The sequence below is a fragment of the Anabrus simplex genome, chromosome X (assembly GCF_040414725.1).
Source record: "Anabrus simplex isolate iqAnaSimp1 chromosome X, ASM4041472v1, whole genome shotgun sequence".
Taxonomy (NCBI): domain Eukaryota; kingdom Metazoa; phylum Arthropoda; class Insecta; order Orthoptera; family Tettigoniidae; genus Anabrus; species Anabrus simplex.
In genome coordinates, this window is record NC_090279.1 from 186851427 (window position 1) to 186871505 (window position 20079).

Consider the following 20079-nt stretch of genomic DNA (forward strand, 5'->3'; position numbering starts at 1 on the left):
ACAAGTCCATGTCCATTCGTGAGATAAAGTTTCTTGAAAAACGCTTGATCGAGGATTTAGCGTTGATGGGAGTGAAATTTCTGGGCGGATGATCCGGGAAATAGTTTCTTCGAGGAACGGGTAATGAGGGATTTTTACAACGTGATTTAATTAGGATACTCGCGGTACCATGTAATTTGAACGTCCAGGAAAACGTACTTTCCAGGAACGAATAATCGAGGTTCCACTGCATATATATTCCCTTATTCAGGAAACCAATCCTCAACGGGTTTGCCATAAGACATTATTGTAAGTTTTTTTTTGAAGTATCAATGGTTCCTTAAAAGAAGCACGGACCCGTGCACAGCTTTACCAATCATGGCTACGTAGCTTTCCTTGAGGGAAAATCTCTTCCACAACTCAGCTATCATCCCCGGTATAGTACCTCTTGCACTCACTAACAATCCATAATTACAGAAGTAGAACAGAAAACCCAAACTAATCAATGGCTGTAGCGCCATCACAAATCTCACCAGTGCAATATAGTCAAAATTATGTGTAGTTGTACGTGAAAAGTTAAGATGCATTTATAATATGCTAAGCTATGCTGATTAGTGGTTTTAGAACCCTTTGATATATATATGAAAATCCACAGCCTGTTTCCAGTCATTCGACCGGGTCAGGAATGGAATGAATGAATGAAGCCCCCATCTAGCAGCGAGGATAGGAATTTTGCCGGCTGCCGAAGCCTGTCGCACTACTCTGGAGCAATGATTAATGAATGACGGATGAAATGAAATTGGCGAGTGTTGCTGGAATGAATTATGACAGGGAAAACAGGAGTAGCTGGAGAAAAACCTGTCCCGCTTCCGCTTTGTCCAGCACAAATCTCACGTGGAGTGACCGGGATATGAACCACGGAACCCAGCGGCGAGAGGCCAGAGCACTGCTGCCTGAGCCACGGAGGCTCATATACATATAATATTTTGAAAAACCTAAATGATAAAATGATCTCAGGAATATTGAATACTGATCAATGGTTTCCTTGTAATCTCTAACCAATTTAACTCACCTGGTTTAGCTTGTTTGGTAGCGTTCTCGATACTCTCGATGAGAGATTTCACCGACAGGTGACTATCTTGTCGTGATACACCTGCCTTGTGACACCGCACTGCAATCTCCACACTGCTCTCTGTTGTCGTAGGGAACTGTGTGGAGGCTGGCCTTAGTGATGGCGACGGAGGTTTCTGGGCTGTGAAATCAAAGTGGAGTTCCAAGTTCAGTCATTGAGAAACAAAAACTCAAGGTTAGACAATTAGAAAATAACATTAAATGGCTCATTTTGAATGAAATTTTCCTTTCATATTTTACTGAGGTATGTTACTAAGGCTGTATTGGTCTTAATTTGTTTGACAGGAGGGAGAATGATTGCAACACTCCTAGCAACTGTGAAATTTGCAGCCTTTAAGTTAAAAGTGTAATTATTTTCATACTCAATGTGACATTAGATATTTCTGTTTGTGATGCTAACAACATGTGGAATTATTCAAAAAATGTATTCTTTGATATAAAGACAAATCAACATGTACAATTGGGAGCTACGAAGAATGCTAGTGCAGTGAGAGGAGAAAATGTTCCCTGTTCCACACCACCATTTTTATACTGCTAAACAATCATCAATAAGATAGGGGGTGCGCCATTTTTCATGGCATGTTATTCATTACTCGTGTTCTGGTTCATACTCGAACCTGTATATGTGTTTTTCTTACGCTTGATTCAGTCACTTTACAAAGGTCAATGTTTCTTAGTTTTGTCATCAGATGTCAGTGCTACACCATCTTTAATTTCCAGGCCTTACTTCCTGTCGTAATGATGTAATGATAGTTATTCCTTGTTTTTTTTCAATGGAATCGAGGAGTATAAACAACAAGATGGACTCCACACTATACAAGACCGCTTTTCTGACCTATCAGAAGGTTTTTAGCAGATTTAAAATATGAGTATCCCTATCTGACTATTTTAATTGTTCCTTTATATTTCTCAGGTACGTACATTTTATTCTATCTCTTGGTACGTTGATTTTTATTTTACCCCTTGGTGCGTGCTGTTCTGTCCTTGAGGTGTGTGTGTAAATGTGTCGGGCGAGTTATTAGCCTATTTGATGTACGGTCCCTGTGCTTTGAATTTATGTGCCTCTACATTTATTCTTCGATTACATGAGTGTTGGTCATTCATGTCAGAAACTGTATAATTGGCTCTGTACGGATTGTGACCTTGTAAACCTTGTGTGTTTTAGTTTGCCTATCGCATTAACCCTGTTTTTGATGCTTCTCATTTCTACGGAATACTGTGTCTCTTATATTGAGGCAAACTGTTTTGGTAACCCGGCTTGGATGGGGAGACTGTTGTGTAATTGCCCTTAGAACCGACCAATGGCCTCATGCCACTTATTTATTATTGTGTTTGGGTGGATGAGATCATGCGTGTGTGGGTGTTGTGTGTATGAATTGGACGGAGCAGTAGCCATACTATATTATGTATATTTTGCCCTTATTAATTCATGTGGTGATTTTTTTAAAATATTGTTCCTGCATTTTTGCTCGTACCTGACCAAACCTTGTGTCTGACTTATTTTTGATGGCCGGCATTTTATATTTCTCATTCCCGGTTTTATTTTTCTTATTCTTCTGCTTACTTGACTGTTGATGTACGCAATCTCGTGGTTTCCAGCCACAGAGGTTCATAACTGATTTTCTCAGCCCCCTTTGTCCTCTTTAAAGCATGTATTTTTCTCCTTTCTGATGGGTCATCTTATGAATGCTTAATGAACTAAGAGTAACAATGTAAGTAAGAGAACATTGACCGTGTGGGCGTCTTGGGGAAAAAAAAAAAAAAAAAGAGGAGAGAGAAGCATGAAAGTATGGTGTAATTGAACTTTTAAAATTTTTTGGTGGGAAGTTTGGATGTCATGCTCTATGTGTATATATTTCTTTTTAACATTTTCTGTTCAATATTCTACTTGCATTGTTTCATTGATTAATTTTTTCTTCTTAATTTACTCTTTCAATAAACTGGGAATTTGTGTGCTAATTCGCTTTTAATTCATAGTAGTGTTAGTCCTTTAGTATTATCACTATTATTAAGGGACTGATCTCCAGTTCAAGGATGATATTTTGTCGCCTTTCCCTACCGCGATCGCCAGACCTCTTGTTATTTGTGCACTCATTTCCTCATGTTTCCCATATTGATTCTCTCGTTCGTACATTTTTCTGGGATACGAGTGCGGGTAGTGGCTCGGGGGTGAGTCACCCCATATAACGAATTGTTAGACATGGAAAATCTGTTTTCTCTTTCAGTATTGTTATCTAGTAGCTTATAATCAAACTTGCAGAAATTAAACTTTTAACTGGAACTAAGCTAATTGCAAATTATAGTGTGATTAATTTCAAAATCTGACAAGTACATCTCAACAAAACAGAGTGCCTTCAGATGTGCTTTAACTGCCAGCCATGGACCATCCTATTCAAATAAATGTTGTTCCTTAACAGCTGTATTATATCCACTTATCCTTTACCTGTCACATACAGCAATATTAAGGGTTTCAGTGCCACAGTAGAACAAATACACAGTTCACAGAAGAAGGTGAAGGAACACACTACCTAGCGTGTGCATTGGTCACTCGTTAGCAATTCATTCAAATAGGCTCCACTGTTGACACTCTAAGCATGTTTGAAAACATTCCATTTTCTTGAGAAGTTCTTAAGAGGATTCAGAAAATCATCACACTTCTGAATTTGGAGCGCCCTTATCTCAACCAAAGTAGTTCCATTTAAAAAAAAATGAAGTTCAGTTATCTCAGTACTGCAAGTGTGATGAGCCCTTTGGTAACATTTCTTAAAGTGAAAACAGTATTAAGTCATTAGAGGTGAACATTTTTTAGCTGACTCACTGTATGTGTGTAATGGAAACAGAATAACTAAATGAAAAACAAGAGATCTAAGAAGTAGGATAAGAACATTCAAGTAAGCACAATAACACATACCAGTGAGGGCAGAAGAAGCAACAGAGGACAAAGATGAAAATAACAAAGAAATTTTACAGCATTACACACTTGTCATAGATGGACTCTTACATCAAACCCAGGTCTTCTACATGCATTTATTTTCGAACAAGGTAGTAGTTTTCTTCTTCCTAGGAGGAGGAGACGGGAGAACAAAGAACGAAAGACCGTAATTTTATGCGAATACTGAACCGTAAGTTTTGTGTAGAATTTCATTCTGGAATGAACATTCTAGTACTTTTTAAGATTACCTGGTGTTTCTAACCTTTTCAAGATTCACCATTTTAAATTTTACTTTATCAACAGTGTGACCTTTATTTTCCATAGGACAGTATGAAGATTTAAAATATGAACACTGTATTGTCACTTAATTTTTTTTTTTACAAATGGCTTTACATCGCACCGATGCAGATAGGTCTTATGGTGACGATGGGGCAGGAAAAGTCTAGGAGTTAGAAGTGGCCATTGCCTTAATTAAGGTACAGCCCCAGCATTTGCCTGGTGTGAAAATGGAAACCACAGAAAAACATCTTCAGGACTGCAACAGTGGGGTTCAAACCCACTATCACCCACATGCAAGCTCACAGCTGCGCGCCCCCAGCCGCACGGCCAACTCACCCGTTTTTTAAACTGTTTTATTCATTTCATTTCATAATGTCATTCAACACTGATAGCTGAAGGAGGTCCAATAAAAGGACCACAATATGTACTAATAAATGATTGTGTGAAGTATTGAAAGATGGATTTTACCAATATAGTGTAATTTCTTATTAAGAAAATTGATTAAATTCTAAGTCTGTAACTCTGTAGCTGTGACCATACAATTATTTACCATTGCACTGAAAGTTCAAAATGGTAGAAGCATGCAAAATTTGGACTTTAAAAGGAGGACGTGGAGCAGGTATTCAGTGGGATCTCAAAGTCTTCCCTGGCATTTCATTCCAGTAATACTTCCAATATAAAAACCACTTTCATTCCCAGGTATGTGAAATAAAATAGGTAAGCTGGCAGGGATTCATAAATTCAACATTCCACTTCAGGTGGAGAATGTATGAAATCTCTACCAGTTTTAGCCAACTGGTCAAACAAAGATTATTTAAACATGCTCTGAACATTTGGCAGCTAACACCACCATAGTACTAATCAATATTATAATAAAAGAATAAAAGTGTTTATGGGCTCAAACACAAGACATTCAATCAAGTGTTGGTGGTGGCGAGTTTTGTTTTAACAGAAAGTATAATTAGGAAATCATCCTCTCTGAATAAATTAAATGGAGACAAAACTAAAATGGAATTATTTATTCAATGGTGCATTTTGGAAATTATTTAAAAATAAAAATGATTTTAATTAGCCGAAAAGATCACAAATGCAAGTTCCCTGAGTAACAGAACACTTGAAATTCATATGCCTTAATTAATCTACTCTCACATATAAAGCAAATGACGAGATCAGCAGTAGTATTCGCATCACCGGCTAGCATGAGGTCGAGCGTGTCCTGCAGGCCGAAGTTCCATTTTAAGACTGAGAGACTGGTGCACTCTACGAGGATGTGGATCATGAATTCAGCACACAAGAACGCACTGCGGGAGTCTTCCTTCTCCAGGAGGTAATAAACTGTCTTTCATGTCGACAGGGCTCTTGAAACCTGGTTACCAACTCTCTTGTTTACATTCATTGTGTGGCTAAGCAATCTCTGAACATGTACGGTTTGACAAAACATGGCTCAATATAAACCATACCATACGAATGGCTGCATGGACGTGATTAAAGATATAATGGCAATGGCCCGCCCCGCGGTGCAGGGGTAGTGTGCTTGCCTCTTACCTGGAGGCCCCGGGTTCAATTGCCGGCCAGGATTTTTACCTGCATCTGAGGGTTGGCTCAAGGGTCACTCAGCCTACGTGATTACAATTAAGGAGCTATCTGACAGTCTAGAAAGCGAAGAATAATGGCCGAGAGAATCCGCCATGCTGACCACACGACACCTTGTAATCTGCAGACCTTCAGGCTAAGCAGCGGTCGCTTGGTAGGCCATGGCCCTTCGGGCCTGTTGCGCCATGGCGGGGGGAATGGCAATGCCCATTGCAAAAGAGGTAAGAAGTACTGTGCCGCAAGTTGATGCAACAGATTCATTTGCAACTGTCTGTGTGTCCATGGGTTTATCATAAGACAAACAGGGCCACATTTCAAAACAGATTTGAATTCTTGTTAGTGAATATTCTGCCTGAGAAAACTGGGTAATAATATAATGTTTTCTATCATATTGTCATTCTTGACAAGGCTGAAATGATGACAGGAATGCTGTTCAGCAAATGGCGTATGAGGCGTGGGAAAATGAAGATGTGAGAATGGCAAAATTCAGTGATCTCTTAGCAAGGAAATGTCATTGGCAGTGTAACATCAATAGAGGATGCCGAAATCTCAGAGATTAGTAGTGTTCCCTTTGCAGGCCACAATCTTCTTCGTATGTCAGTTATTAGAGGCAAGCAATTTATTGTTTCTTCCATTCTCTTATGATCTATGATCTTATAGCCTAGAGGATGATTTATGATTTTGGTTAAATGTCAGATGTTAAAGCCTATGTCAGTACCTTTGTTCTTATGGGTTTTTGTGTACACAGGTGTACTCCGTGGCATTGTAAAATGTACAAATCAATTAACAAAACTGAAAAAGGTGTGAAATCACACACACAAAAAACATATAAATTTATCGCAAATTATCTGTTTATAAATAAAAGTAGACAGCCACCTTAGAGCACGTCAGGATGGCCAAATTCCTGATTTTTAAACCGAGCCAAACCACAGCCTTCTAGACCAAAAACGACGTGATATATCACTGAATATTCAAATTAGTGCATCATGAAGCTGAAATCCATCTAGTGGAGGCGTAAAATAAAAAATTAAAAGTACTTCTAATAGGAATTTCTAAACAAATGATATGCCAGAACAATCACAAAAGTCCAGAATTGAACATAAGTCAAAAATGAAAAACTTTTTTTTTCCTTTCAGATTTTGGCTTTTAGCCTTCCCTTAATAGCTTCACACAACAAGAAAAAAATACCTTCCAAACAAACTAATAGACCATTTCTCCCCCAACACCAAACAATTACTGTACATTAAGAGAACACCCTTTATAGTATTTTATCCACACAAAAACAGAACAATGGCAGAGGACTGATGTGAAAAGCAGAGAATCACAAAAAACTATAACAAACAAAAACACGTGCAAATCATGACAAACTGTGAAACACATTACTGCAAACCCACCGATTTAACAAAGGACCAAAGAACAACAAAACTGCGCACCATCACAAGAATCCCAAGCACATCCATGATGCGACGAATGGTGTACGGAAAGCAAAAAAAAAGAATGAGGGACTTACAATCCTTCCATTCCGTGGACATCGAGGAAGACCACGATATTCTTCCACTTCTGGAGTTGGTGGACCCTCTCCTTGTGTTCGAGAGTTCAGATTGCTGTAAGCTCTCAAATTTGGCTATCTTCTCTTGCAAAGAACTGGTTCTTCTCATTACAGGTCGACTAACCACCCTCGGATCCTCAACAGATGGTAACGGCTGTACAACTGCAAACTTGGATACAGGCTGAGAGAGAACTTGCTCTCCTGGGTCAGCGAATTTAAACTTTATGTCTGTAAACAGAGGGTCACGATAGTCCATACTGCTATTTCTACGAATCTGTACACTAGGATCTGAAGTTAATGTTACTTTTTCCATCATTATATCAATGTCCTTACTCTTATGGTGATTTTTTTGAGCACCAGATATTACAATAGACTCTCGTAAAAACAGTAGACCTGATTTAAGGTTGTTCTTTCCTTTCATTTTTGCCTGCCAAATCACCTGAGCAGCCCGGCTTTTACAGGAGAAGCTACCTTCAGATTTATACTTGTTCACAAATTTATGTTTGGACTTCATTTTCTGGCCTTCAGATTTCTTTACTAATGGACGATGAGCTCTATGCTTTAACACTTCCGACATTCTACCCACTTCCACAAAATTTTGTCCCTGCTTTCTAGATACAGATTTCCTTGGACCCGGCGTTTGTAATGCAGGAAACAAAGACAGTTTCAAAGACCTAGTTCTTCTCCCTTCATATGCCAGAGGACCATTCTTCAATCTTGATTCTTTTGCTACTTTAATTCCTGATATTTCATGAGGAACTTTCTGCTTCCTGGATTCTGAATGCAGTTTCCCTCGAGTTTCTGGCTCTACATGTTTAGACATGACTTTTGATTCAATACTGGAAGATAAATTTTTTTCAATATCATTGTGCGCCACAATACCTTGCTCCAGATCAAGAACAGGCCGAGTTCGAGATACCTGATTGGTAGCTCTCTGCTGTTGGTCCTCAATGTCTGCTATGCAAGACAATAGCTCCTTATCAGCTGGATCAAAATAAGACAGTACATTTGGCATAGGCTTAGATTTATTTTGTTTCACAATTTTGGCATAAGCAGGACCAGTGTCCATATTTTCTTTAAGAGATTCACTGGAATCCGTGGTACCCGTTAGTTGTTGTCCTTGATACTTGTCTGCAGATGTATCAATAGATACTGTGCTGGTGGTCTTATTTTGCTTCACAATTCTAGCATCCATATAACTAGTGTCAGTCTTCTGCCATATTGCACCTGGGTCTGGTTTGTAACTTGTAAGTTTCTGAGAAGTATTAACAGATTCCTCGTTGTACACTATTTCAGGTAGAGGTTTTTGCACTTTCTTTCTCAGGAACTCTGAATCTGAGCCAATGTCTGGTGGCAAAGTTAGAAGTTCTGGACAGCTAGATGTTCTTGTCCCATCATATGCTTCCTCAGATTCAGCTTCTGCAATGACATGAATCTGCCTAGGATTTTTGTGCGATTTCAAAACTCTTCTAATATGTTTGTTGCCCACACGATCACGAACACTAGGAAGAAGAATGGGTTCACTCTTGGGACGAGGGTTAGCAACAGGCAATGGATAGAATGCATTGAGTATGTTAGGAAGACTCTCGCTGCGACGTAACAACACGCCGTGCACATTCCTGAGCTGCACTCTAGGGATAGGTGTAGGGTTTGATAAGTTCACGTCACTCAAAACAGGAAGAGACTCCGGGCGACGAGTTAAAGAAAGAGGACGCTGGGTAACAAGGGGCCGTCCCCTCTTCAGTCCACATCTGCGGCAGCTATCCATTGCAATCTCCAATCGTCGAAATCTATCTTCCAGGGTCTGGCGGGCCTTAAGTCCATCTGTGAGTCAGAGGATCCATTTCTAAACATTTTGCACTATAATATTCTATTCTAGCATCAGAATATCATGAAGAACTTCACTTACAACAAATCTTCTATTAAAGAACAAGCTTTCTTAGAGACACATTATAAAACAAGCAGGATTCTGAATTTTCTAAAATATAATAATATAGGTTGACTATGAGAGTTACTAATTAAAGCTGACTAAAAGATCCTACTGTGGATTAAAATGACTCATCATCCAAAGTACAGAGAGAGTACCGCCACTTATAACAGTTTCTGGAGTGAGAAGAAGTGGTGTCCATCTTACCTGCAGAGCAAGTACATGAACCATTAGCAAACACTAATACAATAGAGTCAATAAAAATATGTATCGTTTAAAATCTGGATTTCGGGTTTATTTGGAGGTCGTTTTTTAAGTTATGGCAACCGTGTTGTTTATACTTTCTTAACATATGGGAACATGGCAAGTCCTGTATATACATTTGAAAACCCATGCCTTACTCTACTGAATGCCTCTGATGACGTTAGTGTGTTTCTAGGCGGCTATTAACAGCGCACGAAAGTGTGCGTGTGCTACCAGCAGGGCTCCAAGACAGAATTAAGTCAAGTCATACATGAAAATTGCAGCATTCCATGGCAATGTCAAGCGAAATTAACAGAAGCATTGGATGATAACGCATTACCATATCAAACTGTTGCACATTAGAATGAGGCCTTCTGATTCGATTGATATTTTTCTACAAGACTTCAGAAGAAGTGGTTTTTATATATTCTTCATTATGATTTTTTCTTATATTTGAGCTTTTTACTTTATGATAAGCTGAAACCTTTCAAGATCAATTCTTTCTTATGGACTTTTAGTGTGGTGCTTTTTTCTAGAGCATTTCTATAAACTTTATATTCTTTTTCAAGACTGAAGAAGGCCTAATAGGTGGACTATTGAAATTGCATCATTTCTTTATCTAAGTCTTGTGCGAGGTGTCAGTAGCCATTATCAATCAGTTTTCAATAGATGGACTGCGTAGAAATTATCCCGATATATGGGTATTTCTATCGTTAACCACTTGCTTGTGTCAAGCTCCTCACTTTCATCTATCCTACCTGAACTCTGCTGGTCAACACTTCTGACTGCAAAGCCATTAGCATGACTACCAAGTGTGATCACTCCGCTCTCTCAACGCACCAGCTGCAACAACACGTGCGCCAAATTGTCGATGAAGGTAATAGCGTGCATGCATAAAGTCATGGTGATATTTTTAAGACATGGAGGGAATTTGCTCGTTTTAATATTTTCTGAAAGTCTGCATTAGTATCCGTATAGTGTTTTGTGTGTGCAATTAACTAGTTTTCTATTATTTCCAGAAAATAATCAGATGATTTAATCCCACTTGCATCAAGCCGTTCTCATTACCGACATTATGAAAGTTGACAGTCAATAATTTCCATTAAATGTGAACAAGAGTAGAATGTCACATTAGAACTTAAAAATATGGACGGCTTGATCACTCCATTGGACTGTTATATAAGTAATATTGACTATGATTAATCCTAAAATAGCATCCACTCAGAGCTCTGACTTGGAGATAGAATTAATGGCTGATGATTCCTGCAATGCCAGGCGAAACATGTACCATACTCAAACTTAATGTAATGACACTGTTATAGTCATAAAGACTTAACCAGTACTGAATAGGTGGTTTCAATAAATTAATGTTTAACATTTAATAATTGAATTTCAATATGGTCACAATGAAAATAATCACTTGTAATATAAGCAATTGTCGGCCGAAAGCAGAATATGTGACCTGCATTTTTTTGCAAATTTAATTATAAAGATTACGGATGCGGCAGTGGCACGAGGTTTCTAACACGTCTATCTGCAAGTTGTGTGACATTCTTTTCCAGACTTAAACGGAAAATTCATGAAAAACTGAGCTCGTTTAGGTTGATGTGGGGCGATATTTTTTACGAGTGTCTTGACTCGATTGATGCAATTTTAGTTGTGCCATCAGGGGCTGGCTGTTGTATTGAACACACTTTGGACATTATTCCTGAACTGGTCTACCAATATTTAAAGTGCTGATTCTTCTTCAGAGCGAGAGAACTCTGCAGAGTTCTTCAAGCTCGACAATCTAAGTCGACTCTCAAAATATCAAAAGTGGCCTCACACAGACTAGTTTTGGTGGGTAATTTAAGTAATTCATTTTGAGAAAAGTGTCAGTGTTATTTGCAATCTGGTGTATGTTTAATGTTTTATGGGCTCTGTTTAAAAATTCTTTTTTTAAGTATATAAAGCACAATATTGCTTTCACTTTTCGTAATGTTCCATTTTATCCAAAGATATTTCTTCATGGGGACTAAGAATAGTATTTACAACTCTTTTACAGTATTATTCATAAGTCTATGGAATTGAATTTTGTATTTATAGTTATTTGTGTATTCGTGTAAAATAGCTGACCGTGTAGCGTTGGTGTTAGGCTCCACTAGCGCCACTCTGCAGGAGCGCGCTTGAACTCTGTGAATGATCTCACTAGGTATTCTATTCGTCATGGTATTAGGTTTGAAAGGCCTGGGGATTCTTTCATTTTACTGCCCTTCCTGGCCCTTCTCTTTCTTTTACCAATACCTTTATTCTACAAAGGATCGGACCTCTTCCTTTTCCCCTCTGATTATTATTAATAGAAGCTGGCTGAAGTTGTAATTCCTCTTAAAACAATAAACACCACCACCACCCCCACCACATTGTCAGTGCTATGAATTTTACAACAGGACCTGCAGATGTACAAGATTTCTGCAAGGTTGTTGCCACATCGCCAGCCCCGCGGTGTAGGGGTAGAGTGCCTGAATCTTACCCGGGTTCGATTCCCGGCCAGGTCAGGGATTTCTACCTGCATCTGAGGGCTGGTTCGACTTCCACTCAGCCTACGTGATTACAAATGAGGAGCTATCTGACGGTGAGATGGAGGCCCCGGTCTAGAAAGCCCAGAACAACGACCGAGAGGATTCATCGTGCTGACCACACGACACCTCGTACTCTGCAGGCCTTTGGGCTGAGTCGCTTGGTAGGCCATGGCTCTTCAGGGCTGTTGCGCTATGTCTTTTTTTGCCATATCGGTTAACGGAGGTGCAGAAATAGGATCTGCAAGAGAGATGTCATATCCATGTAAAACAATTTCATCGGAAAGAAAACGTGATAAATCGAATTCCTGCAACTGACAAAACCAGCTATTAATGTACTTTTGAGTCCGTTTTGTGCATAAAACAAATTTCTATTTACAGTACTATCCTTTGATTGGCCCCAGTCATTAGCTCCTGTACCTGGACCTAATTGGGTGCTAGTATTCAGAAACACATTCCAGTGAGGTTCAAATATACATAGGATTTCCAATGCCGCAGCTTTACTGGAAGATATAACAAGTTGCCATGACTTATGAAGCGACCCCTAAACATACACACATACATACATTTATTATTGGTTAATATTCTCTCTTGCTATAAATGTCATTTGATGTGAATGCTTGGCTACTAAGAGATAATGTTGATGATGTTGGGGATAAGGCTGAATGATACACATTGTGCTCCAAGTTTAATACTACAATACATAGCACTGATGACTATTACAGATTTAAAAAAAAAAAAGCAAGATGCTTGGCAAAGGTTGATGATGATGATGATAAAAATGAAACAAAATAGAATCTTGTACGACTTTTAGTGCGGAGAGTGTCCAAGGACAAGTTCGACTCGCCAGATGCAGGTCTTTTGATTTGACCCCCATAGGGCGACCTGCGCGTCGTGATGAGGATGAAATGATGATGAAGACTATGCATACACCCAGCCTACGTGCCAGCGAAATTAACCAATTATGGTTAAAATTCCCAACCCTGCCGGGAATCTTACCTGGGACCCCTGTGACCAAAGGCCAGCACGCTAACCATTTAGCCATGGAGCCGGACATGATGATGATGTTTGTTGTTTAAAGGGGCCTAACATCTACGTCATCGGCCCCTGATGGTACGAGACGAGACGTAATGAAGTTAGTATATTAAAATTGAAAATTTACGCACTGAATAGGATTTTTAAAAACGATAATGATGAGGAAAATTATTATGAATTTCAAATAATCAGTAGATGTTATTTGCAATGCTTATTTTCCTATAATTTTTTTTTAATAAATTAAAATGTAATGAAAGTGAAAAAGGCATTGCCTTCGACAAAGTTCAAGAGACACCCAATTCCTACTGGAAAACCTGGCAATTCATTTGGAATAACTCTACATAGTCGAAGACTTGTCCTTTCCTTCTAGCATGCAAACTCTTTAAATTATGAAAGCTAACTATTTAAAGTGTTTCATGTGTCATAAGTAAACATAAAAACAAGCTGTAAACATAATGTGTATTATATATTGTATTTTATTGGAGTGTCAAGGTTTGTCAAGAGGAAACACTTCCAGTATATCAACAAGATAAGGTAGCCTAATGAAATATTGCACAGCTGGCAACTGAACTTCCTACAAACCAGATCAGTTATCACCAATTCCTTTTCCTCCAAAGTTATATCGCAGTCTAGTATAGCAGTCGCAAAGCTCTGTACAATTATTTTCAACAAATGCAACAACAGTGCTGCAGGTGACAAGTAAGAGGGAACGATACTCTTGGCTTCAGCTGTGCTGTTTAAAATAGTGTCAATATTTATGGAAATGCTTGTAGTGCAATAAATTCCAGCAAAATTTGCCAGGTTTATCATCATTTAGAGTTCCTGAAGCAAATGATGAAAAATTATTTTGAAGCTCATTGTGATCGTTAGTAACTAGTAGGTTAAATATACAAATACTCAACTTGTATATTTTACTTACAGAAAAAGAACATGGCTAATAAATAGCAGAAGAGACTACCACTACTACTTCCCATTTCAAAGGTCATCTCATTTTCTGCCTAAGCAATAGGCAGCTTTTAACAACAACCAAACTGAGCAAGTTGGCTATGCGGTTTGAGTCATGACGCTGTGAGCTTCCATTCGGAGATAACAGGATAATGGTTTTCCATGGTTTCCAATTTTCATACCAGGCTGTACTTTAATTAGGCCCACAATCACTTCCTTCCCTGTCCTATTACATCATTGCCAAAAGAACTCTGTTGGTGCGATGTAAAACAAACAATGAGAACACAACCACCACTATCACCAGTTAGTTTGCTACCGACATGACCCAGCAATATCTCCTCCTCAGCGATGATTGCTGTTGATGACGTGGTAAAAAAGATCTAAATTAGTGAATGATGATGATGTCTAACCCTTGTCCCATTTCTCTATGAGGTCAGGTATGAAGTGAGATAAATCATCGTACCAAGTTTCTATGACCAGATGCCCTTCCTAACGTCAAGCCTTATCAGAGGAGCTTGCGAGATGAAATGAATGATGTGATATATGATAGTAGGAGGAGAGAAAGCGATAGAGAGTGAGTGAAACCCGGTGTCCGCACAAAGCCTACTCCTCTTGAATAGCGGCAAGGAATCTGCTCAAGGCTTATCGTTCCCATCCGACGGACAAATCACCAACAGCATCGTACGCCCTCACTCCACATGAACACTGCGGAAAGGTTTGGACTTTAATCTAGATTTCTGGCATACAATCTAGTGATCAGGAATTTTCCATCCTGCTGGCCAACATTCTGATGGTGAAAATTTCTCCATTGTTAGTCTATTGCTCGAATATGATTAAAATGTATCAAATCCAGATATAATTTTAAGACATTTCCTATAATTATTGTTAAGTGCAATCTTTAGTTAGAACTAATATTTCGAGATATATTTGGAAATTTGGTGAAAATATAATGATTGCAAATATATCCGTTATTTTTTCTCGCATGTTAAAACGTATGAAACTAAGATCTGAAACTATATTTCATGTAACTTTTACTAGGTACAGGTTATCGATAAAGCTAATATTAATGGAGAAATTTTACACTTCCTATTTTGGCCCCATTATTATTGCTACACCATTGCATACTAACAGCATTATATATAGCCTACTGCACACTTCAGCTGTACTTCCCATTTGCCTGAACTTAAATACAGAATTTCCAAAAATTCTGTTCAGCAGTTTTCACGTGATGTCAATATAAGTAAACAGACGGAAAAAGAATGAGCTGAATCTATTTTTGAAATTTTTACATCTGATTCGGTGTAAATACGAAGTATGAGGGGGAAAATTTGAAGTGTATTTTATTTCTATAAATGCACATTTTTATTAGAAGGTCATCTTATAAAGATAAAAATTACATACGATAGTTGTCTGCTAGGAAGTTGCCTCTTGCTCACTGCTAGAGGCATCAGTGTCGTTCCAGCTGTCAAATGGATGAACTTTCGTCATATTACAGCTTTGCAACTAATACTGTGGTTATACTCAAGCAAGGCTAACTGAAATTTTTCAAGCAGCTTGTAATTAAACACCAATTCATCAGGCAACTTTGTTCTAGATTTATGGTCATTAGTATTCATCAATTACACAAAATTGTGTTTAACCTACTTTGGTCCAAGCAGTCCTGAGTTCGATTTCTGGCCGGGTTAGGGATTTTAACCTTAATTGGTTAATTCTAATGGCTCGGGGGGTTGGGTGTGCGTGCACAGTTTTCAGCATTATAATTCATCACAGCAAGGGCCCATCTTCACAAATGCATGGATTGCCCATTGGCATCAACTCGAAAGACCTACACGAGACCTTTCCACGGGCCACAGGCCTTTTTTAAAAATGATCATAGTCACTATTACGTGCATCTATCTTTCAATTAGAATTTGTTTCTTTCCATTGCTTATATTGCAACACACAAAGAAATTATCTTAGGGATTTTCAAATGATCAAACAAGCGCTTGTTTCCAGCAGTTGGAATATAGAATAGCATAATGCACGAAAAGTGAATGTAGAAAAGCGGTTTTGCCAATGATTTGTCTCGTCAGGAATGGCCAGTCAATTTAAGTCCTTACTTCTCCCACATATCATTCTGCTGAGCAAATGGACCCGGCCCGTCGTACTTTGCTGGGAGATCCAGACAAGTGCCGAGCAATATAACTTAAGTCTGAGGAGTAAATTCATTCCTTAGTTACTGAAACAATCCAACAAATGGCACTCACAAAAAGGTAGTAAACAGAAATAACCTGTGTGCCAGAAGATCTCACCTGTCATCAAGGTGTCAAAAATGGTAAGCAAAACTACTGGTGAACATCACGAGGCTGATTACTTTTGATGCTTTACGAGATGATTCAGTGTCAGAAGGGGGAACTGAATATTTTACATTTGTGAGCAACTGGTTCCATTGTAGTAAATTCATTTTTACCTTATTCCTTACGCTTTAAAATTCGGTCAAAATTGTCAAGACTTTTTCAGACAAACAAAACATATCACTTTAAATCTATCATTGTTGCACCTGCCATTGAAGTAACTTAATACGAGTAGTTTATACTGGACATGTATAACAGATACGTGCAGCTATGAATCAGAAAAGAACAGATTCAACCTATCTTCATTGGTTTAGGAGCTCTAATTTTCCCTAAAACTCTATAATTGTCCAGTCCGGACCATTACATCCCCTTGTAAAAGAAAGAAAAAAAATTGGACCACCTAATTCAAAATTACAAGATCATTAAATTTCAGCCCATTCAGAGTGTAAATATCTCTATCTCGCAGAAGAATGTAAGTTCGGACACTCATCTTTTCCACTTCCTTTTACGGAATCTGTTAAAAAGAAAATAAATTCATTGAGGATGGTGTTGCAGATGAATGCCACATATTTTGTAGACAGAACACACAACTAATGCGTCTATTTTACAGAAAATAGAAGTTGAGCAGAGTCAGTCTGTCCAACCTGTGTCTTCATTGCACACTGCAATTCTTTTATCACACTGCTCATAGTGACCAGATTCCTGGAAAAAGACCTCTGAGGAAGAGCTCTTATAATGGAGTGATGCCATCAAGCAAGTCACTGGCTGTGCAGTCAATTCTGCTTGCAGGAAAGTACAAGAAAGAGAAAGAGAGATATCAAGTAAATAGCCCATTAGCACATTTAAGACCAGTTACCCTCTACTGATTAAACAGCCTACACCAAATTACTCAGACAGGAAAGCTGCGAGCAGTATAATACAAGGAAATGGATGGAAAACATTGCCAAATTAGGTAAGAACACAGTGGATAATAAGTATACAGTAGAAACATCAACCTAACCTTCATTAGGAGGAGAAAAGAATGGCTGTGAACCTCAATGCGTTCAAGACTGGATAAGAGACAAAAGAGTACTTAATGAACTTATGTGATGTATGGTCCACACTCCTCTCTCAGATTAGATTGTGTTATCTGTTTTGCTACCTAATCTTCCTTTCTTATTCTTTTAGTTCTACCTGTATTAAATAACTAAGAATGTGTGCAGTCATCAACAATCTTGCTCTATCACTTCATTTTATAATCTGTGCAGCTTTTTAAATCCTTTTACTCTTCACTTTTTCAGCAACTTTAAAACACAGGCTTTATAATTTATCTTCATTTTAAAAGGGAATTTTAACACTGTATGTTTTCTAGTCCAACTCCCAGGGGCTCATATTTAGTGAGCATAAAGTAGCAACTGTAAGGCTTCTGCTAAGTCCAGTATTGCTGTTATGTATGGAATGATGGTGTTATAAGTCTTGATGAAGAGTACAATATTTGAGGTACAGTCATAGACATGTAGGTATTGAGGCTCAGTACAGGCAGAGAGGATCTTGCAGCAGTAATGAACCATATGATGTTCCTTCTGTGTATTGGAAACAAATACTTTCTCTGAAAATTTGAAAATCCTCAGACTGTTTCCAGTCATTCGACCGGATCACCATATACCTCGTTAATTCAAAGTCAATAGGACTCTAAAATCAGGCTTCGAATTACATGATTTCTAATTAACCGCCAACTCGTAATTCAGAAATGCCAACCCCTGCCGTGTCATAAAATATTATAAGACCTGTTACTGCATGCAATTAACCTTCATTCACAGTTTAAACCCTTCAAACACCATGGAAAATATCTATTTCCAAAATGTATCTAACAAGGTGCATTTACAGTATTCAAATAATGCACTTGGATAATAATGCACTTGGATAACTCACTGACAAACAGAACTTAAAAAAAAAAAAAATCAAGAAAAAAAAATCAAGAAAAAGGACAAACTATACTGGCTCCCCTGTGCAAAACCGACTGCATTTTTAGATGCCTTGTACTTGCACGGAAAGTGCCCGGCGCCCTTAAAACACCGTAGCTTACTGAACATTCCTATGATGAGGGGAGGAAGTCTCTCGCTTCCGCCTGGTCTGCACTGCAACATAGTACAGTGATTCCCACCCTTGTACGATTTCCCAGCCTAGCACTTCTTCCCTTTAAAACCATAAATCCGTTTGGGCTCGGCATTAAAAAAATGCAGTGTAATTGGCATTGACAAAATTGTTTGGCGCGTACAAAAGGATTGGTGATTTTAAATCATGGAATTCTAGCAGTCCGCTCTGTCCTCTTGAACAAATTTTGGACAATTCTGAAGCCATTTATTGTTCATACATCACGACATTTGGTGACATTTTTGGCACTTCTTTGCAATTCACCATTTGGTTTCTTTTGCCATATACCTCATAAAACTCACCAAGACAATTCAACACCACCTCACACATGCCAAAGTCAAGAGCTACACTACCGAGCTCGATAGCTGCAGTCGCTTAAGTGCGGCCAGTGTCCAGTATTCGGGAGATAGTGGGTGCGAACCCCACTGTCGGCAGCCTTGAAGATGGTTTTCCGTGGTTTCCCATTTTCACACCAGGCAAATGCTGGGGCTGTACCTTATCAAGCCCACGGCCGCTTCCTTCCCACTCCTAGCCATACCCTGTCCTCTCGTCGCCATAAGACTTATCCGTGTCGGTGTGACATACAGCAAAATAGCAAGAGCTACACTCATTATTAGCCGCATGGCACAGCGATTTTATTACCTCAAGAAGGCAGAGCAATTAATTGCATCACTCCATTACCGCGAGATATAGTCCAGTGTTAACAGACAAGACGAAACATGTGTTCGCTTATTTCGACTCCTCATTTGCTGAACAAAGTTTCTAGGAAATCCAGTTGTTACAATTGGCGGGTTCCCCTCGTAAGCCAGGATCGAACCTGTGCCTCAACTGCCTGAAACACTCATCCCAGTGCTTTAAATATTATATTTTTCAACTGAATTACTTTAAAACTGTTGTTGATGTTTCACAATGATGAATTTCTTGCAATATAAGATAAATGAAGTTATATTACTGAAGCACTGCTTAACCTCCTAACCAGATCACTTAAGGTTTAATGATCCTGGGCGCTCGCTTAGAAATCAGATTTAAATTGTCCTCAGCACGAGTAAGCCATCCAATCAAAACTACTGTGCACCACTCTGAAATAAATGCCACAAACGGAACAGCAACCAGAAATTTCATGCATTTTTCAGTGAAGCATTCAAATTAATTGTACTCAACAACAATGACGTTAGAACAAAGATTTTGCGTGGTAAATCTCAATACATTTGGGTATACGTAGAGTCACTTCACACCACTCATTGTCTCTCAAAATATTGGGGTTTCAATTCACTTATCTCTGCTCCAATATAATTGAAGGCAAGACTTACGAACCTGGGACATCAGAATACAGAGGGTGAAGTAGGCCTTAATTTCATCATCGTTAGTGTCAAACCACTTGACACCATCTTTTCTCATGTGGGTCGAATAATTGTTCCATAGCGGAAATATTTGTTTCCCGTACA

General features: G+C 38.6%; 1 protein-coding gene across 4 annotated transcripts in view; it reads right to left on the reverse strand.

The window, feature by feature from the left end:
- The window catches only part of LOC136886040 (cytospin-A), a 471506-nt gene that overhangs the window by 37773 nt on the left and 413654 nt on the right, over window positions 1-20079 (reverse strand). For all 4 annotated transcript variants that reach the window (XM_067158760.2, XM_067158757.2, XM_067158759.2 and 1 more), the window contains exon 13: window positions 1052-1231. In XM_067158760.2, coding sequence (XP_067014861.2) covers window positions 1052-1231 — 180 coding nt within the window. The remainder of the gene's footprint in view (window positions 1-1051; window positions 1232-20079) is intronic.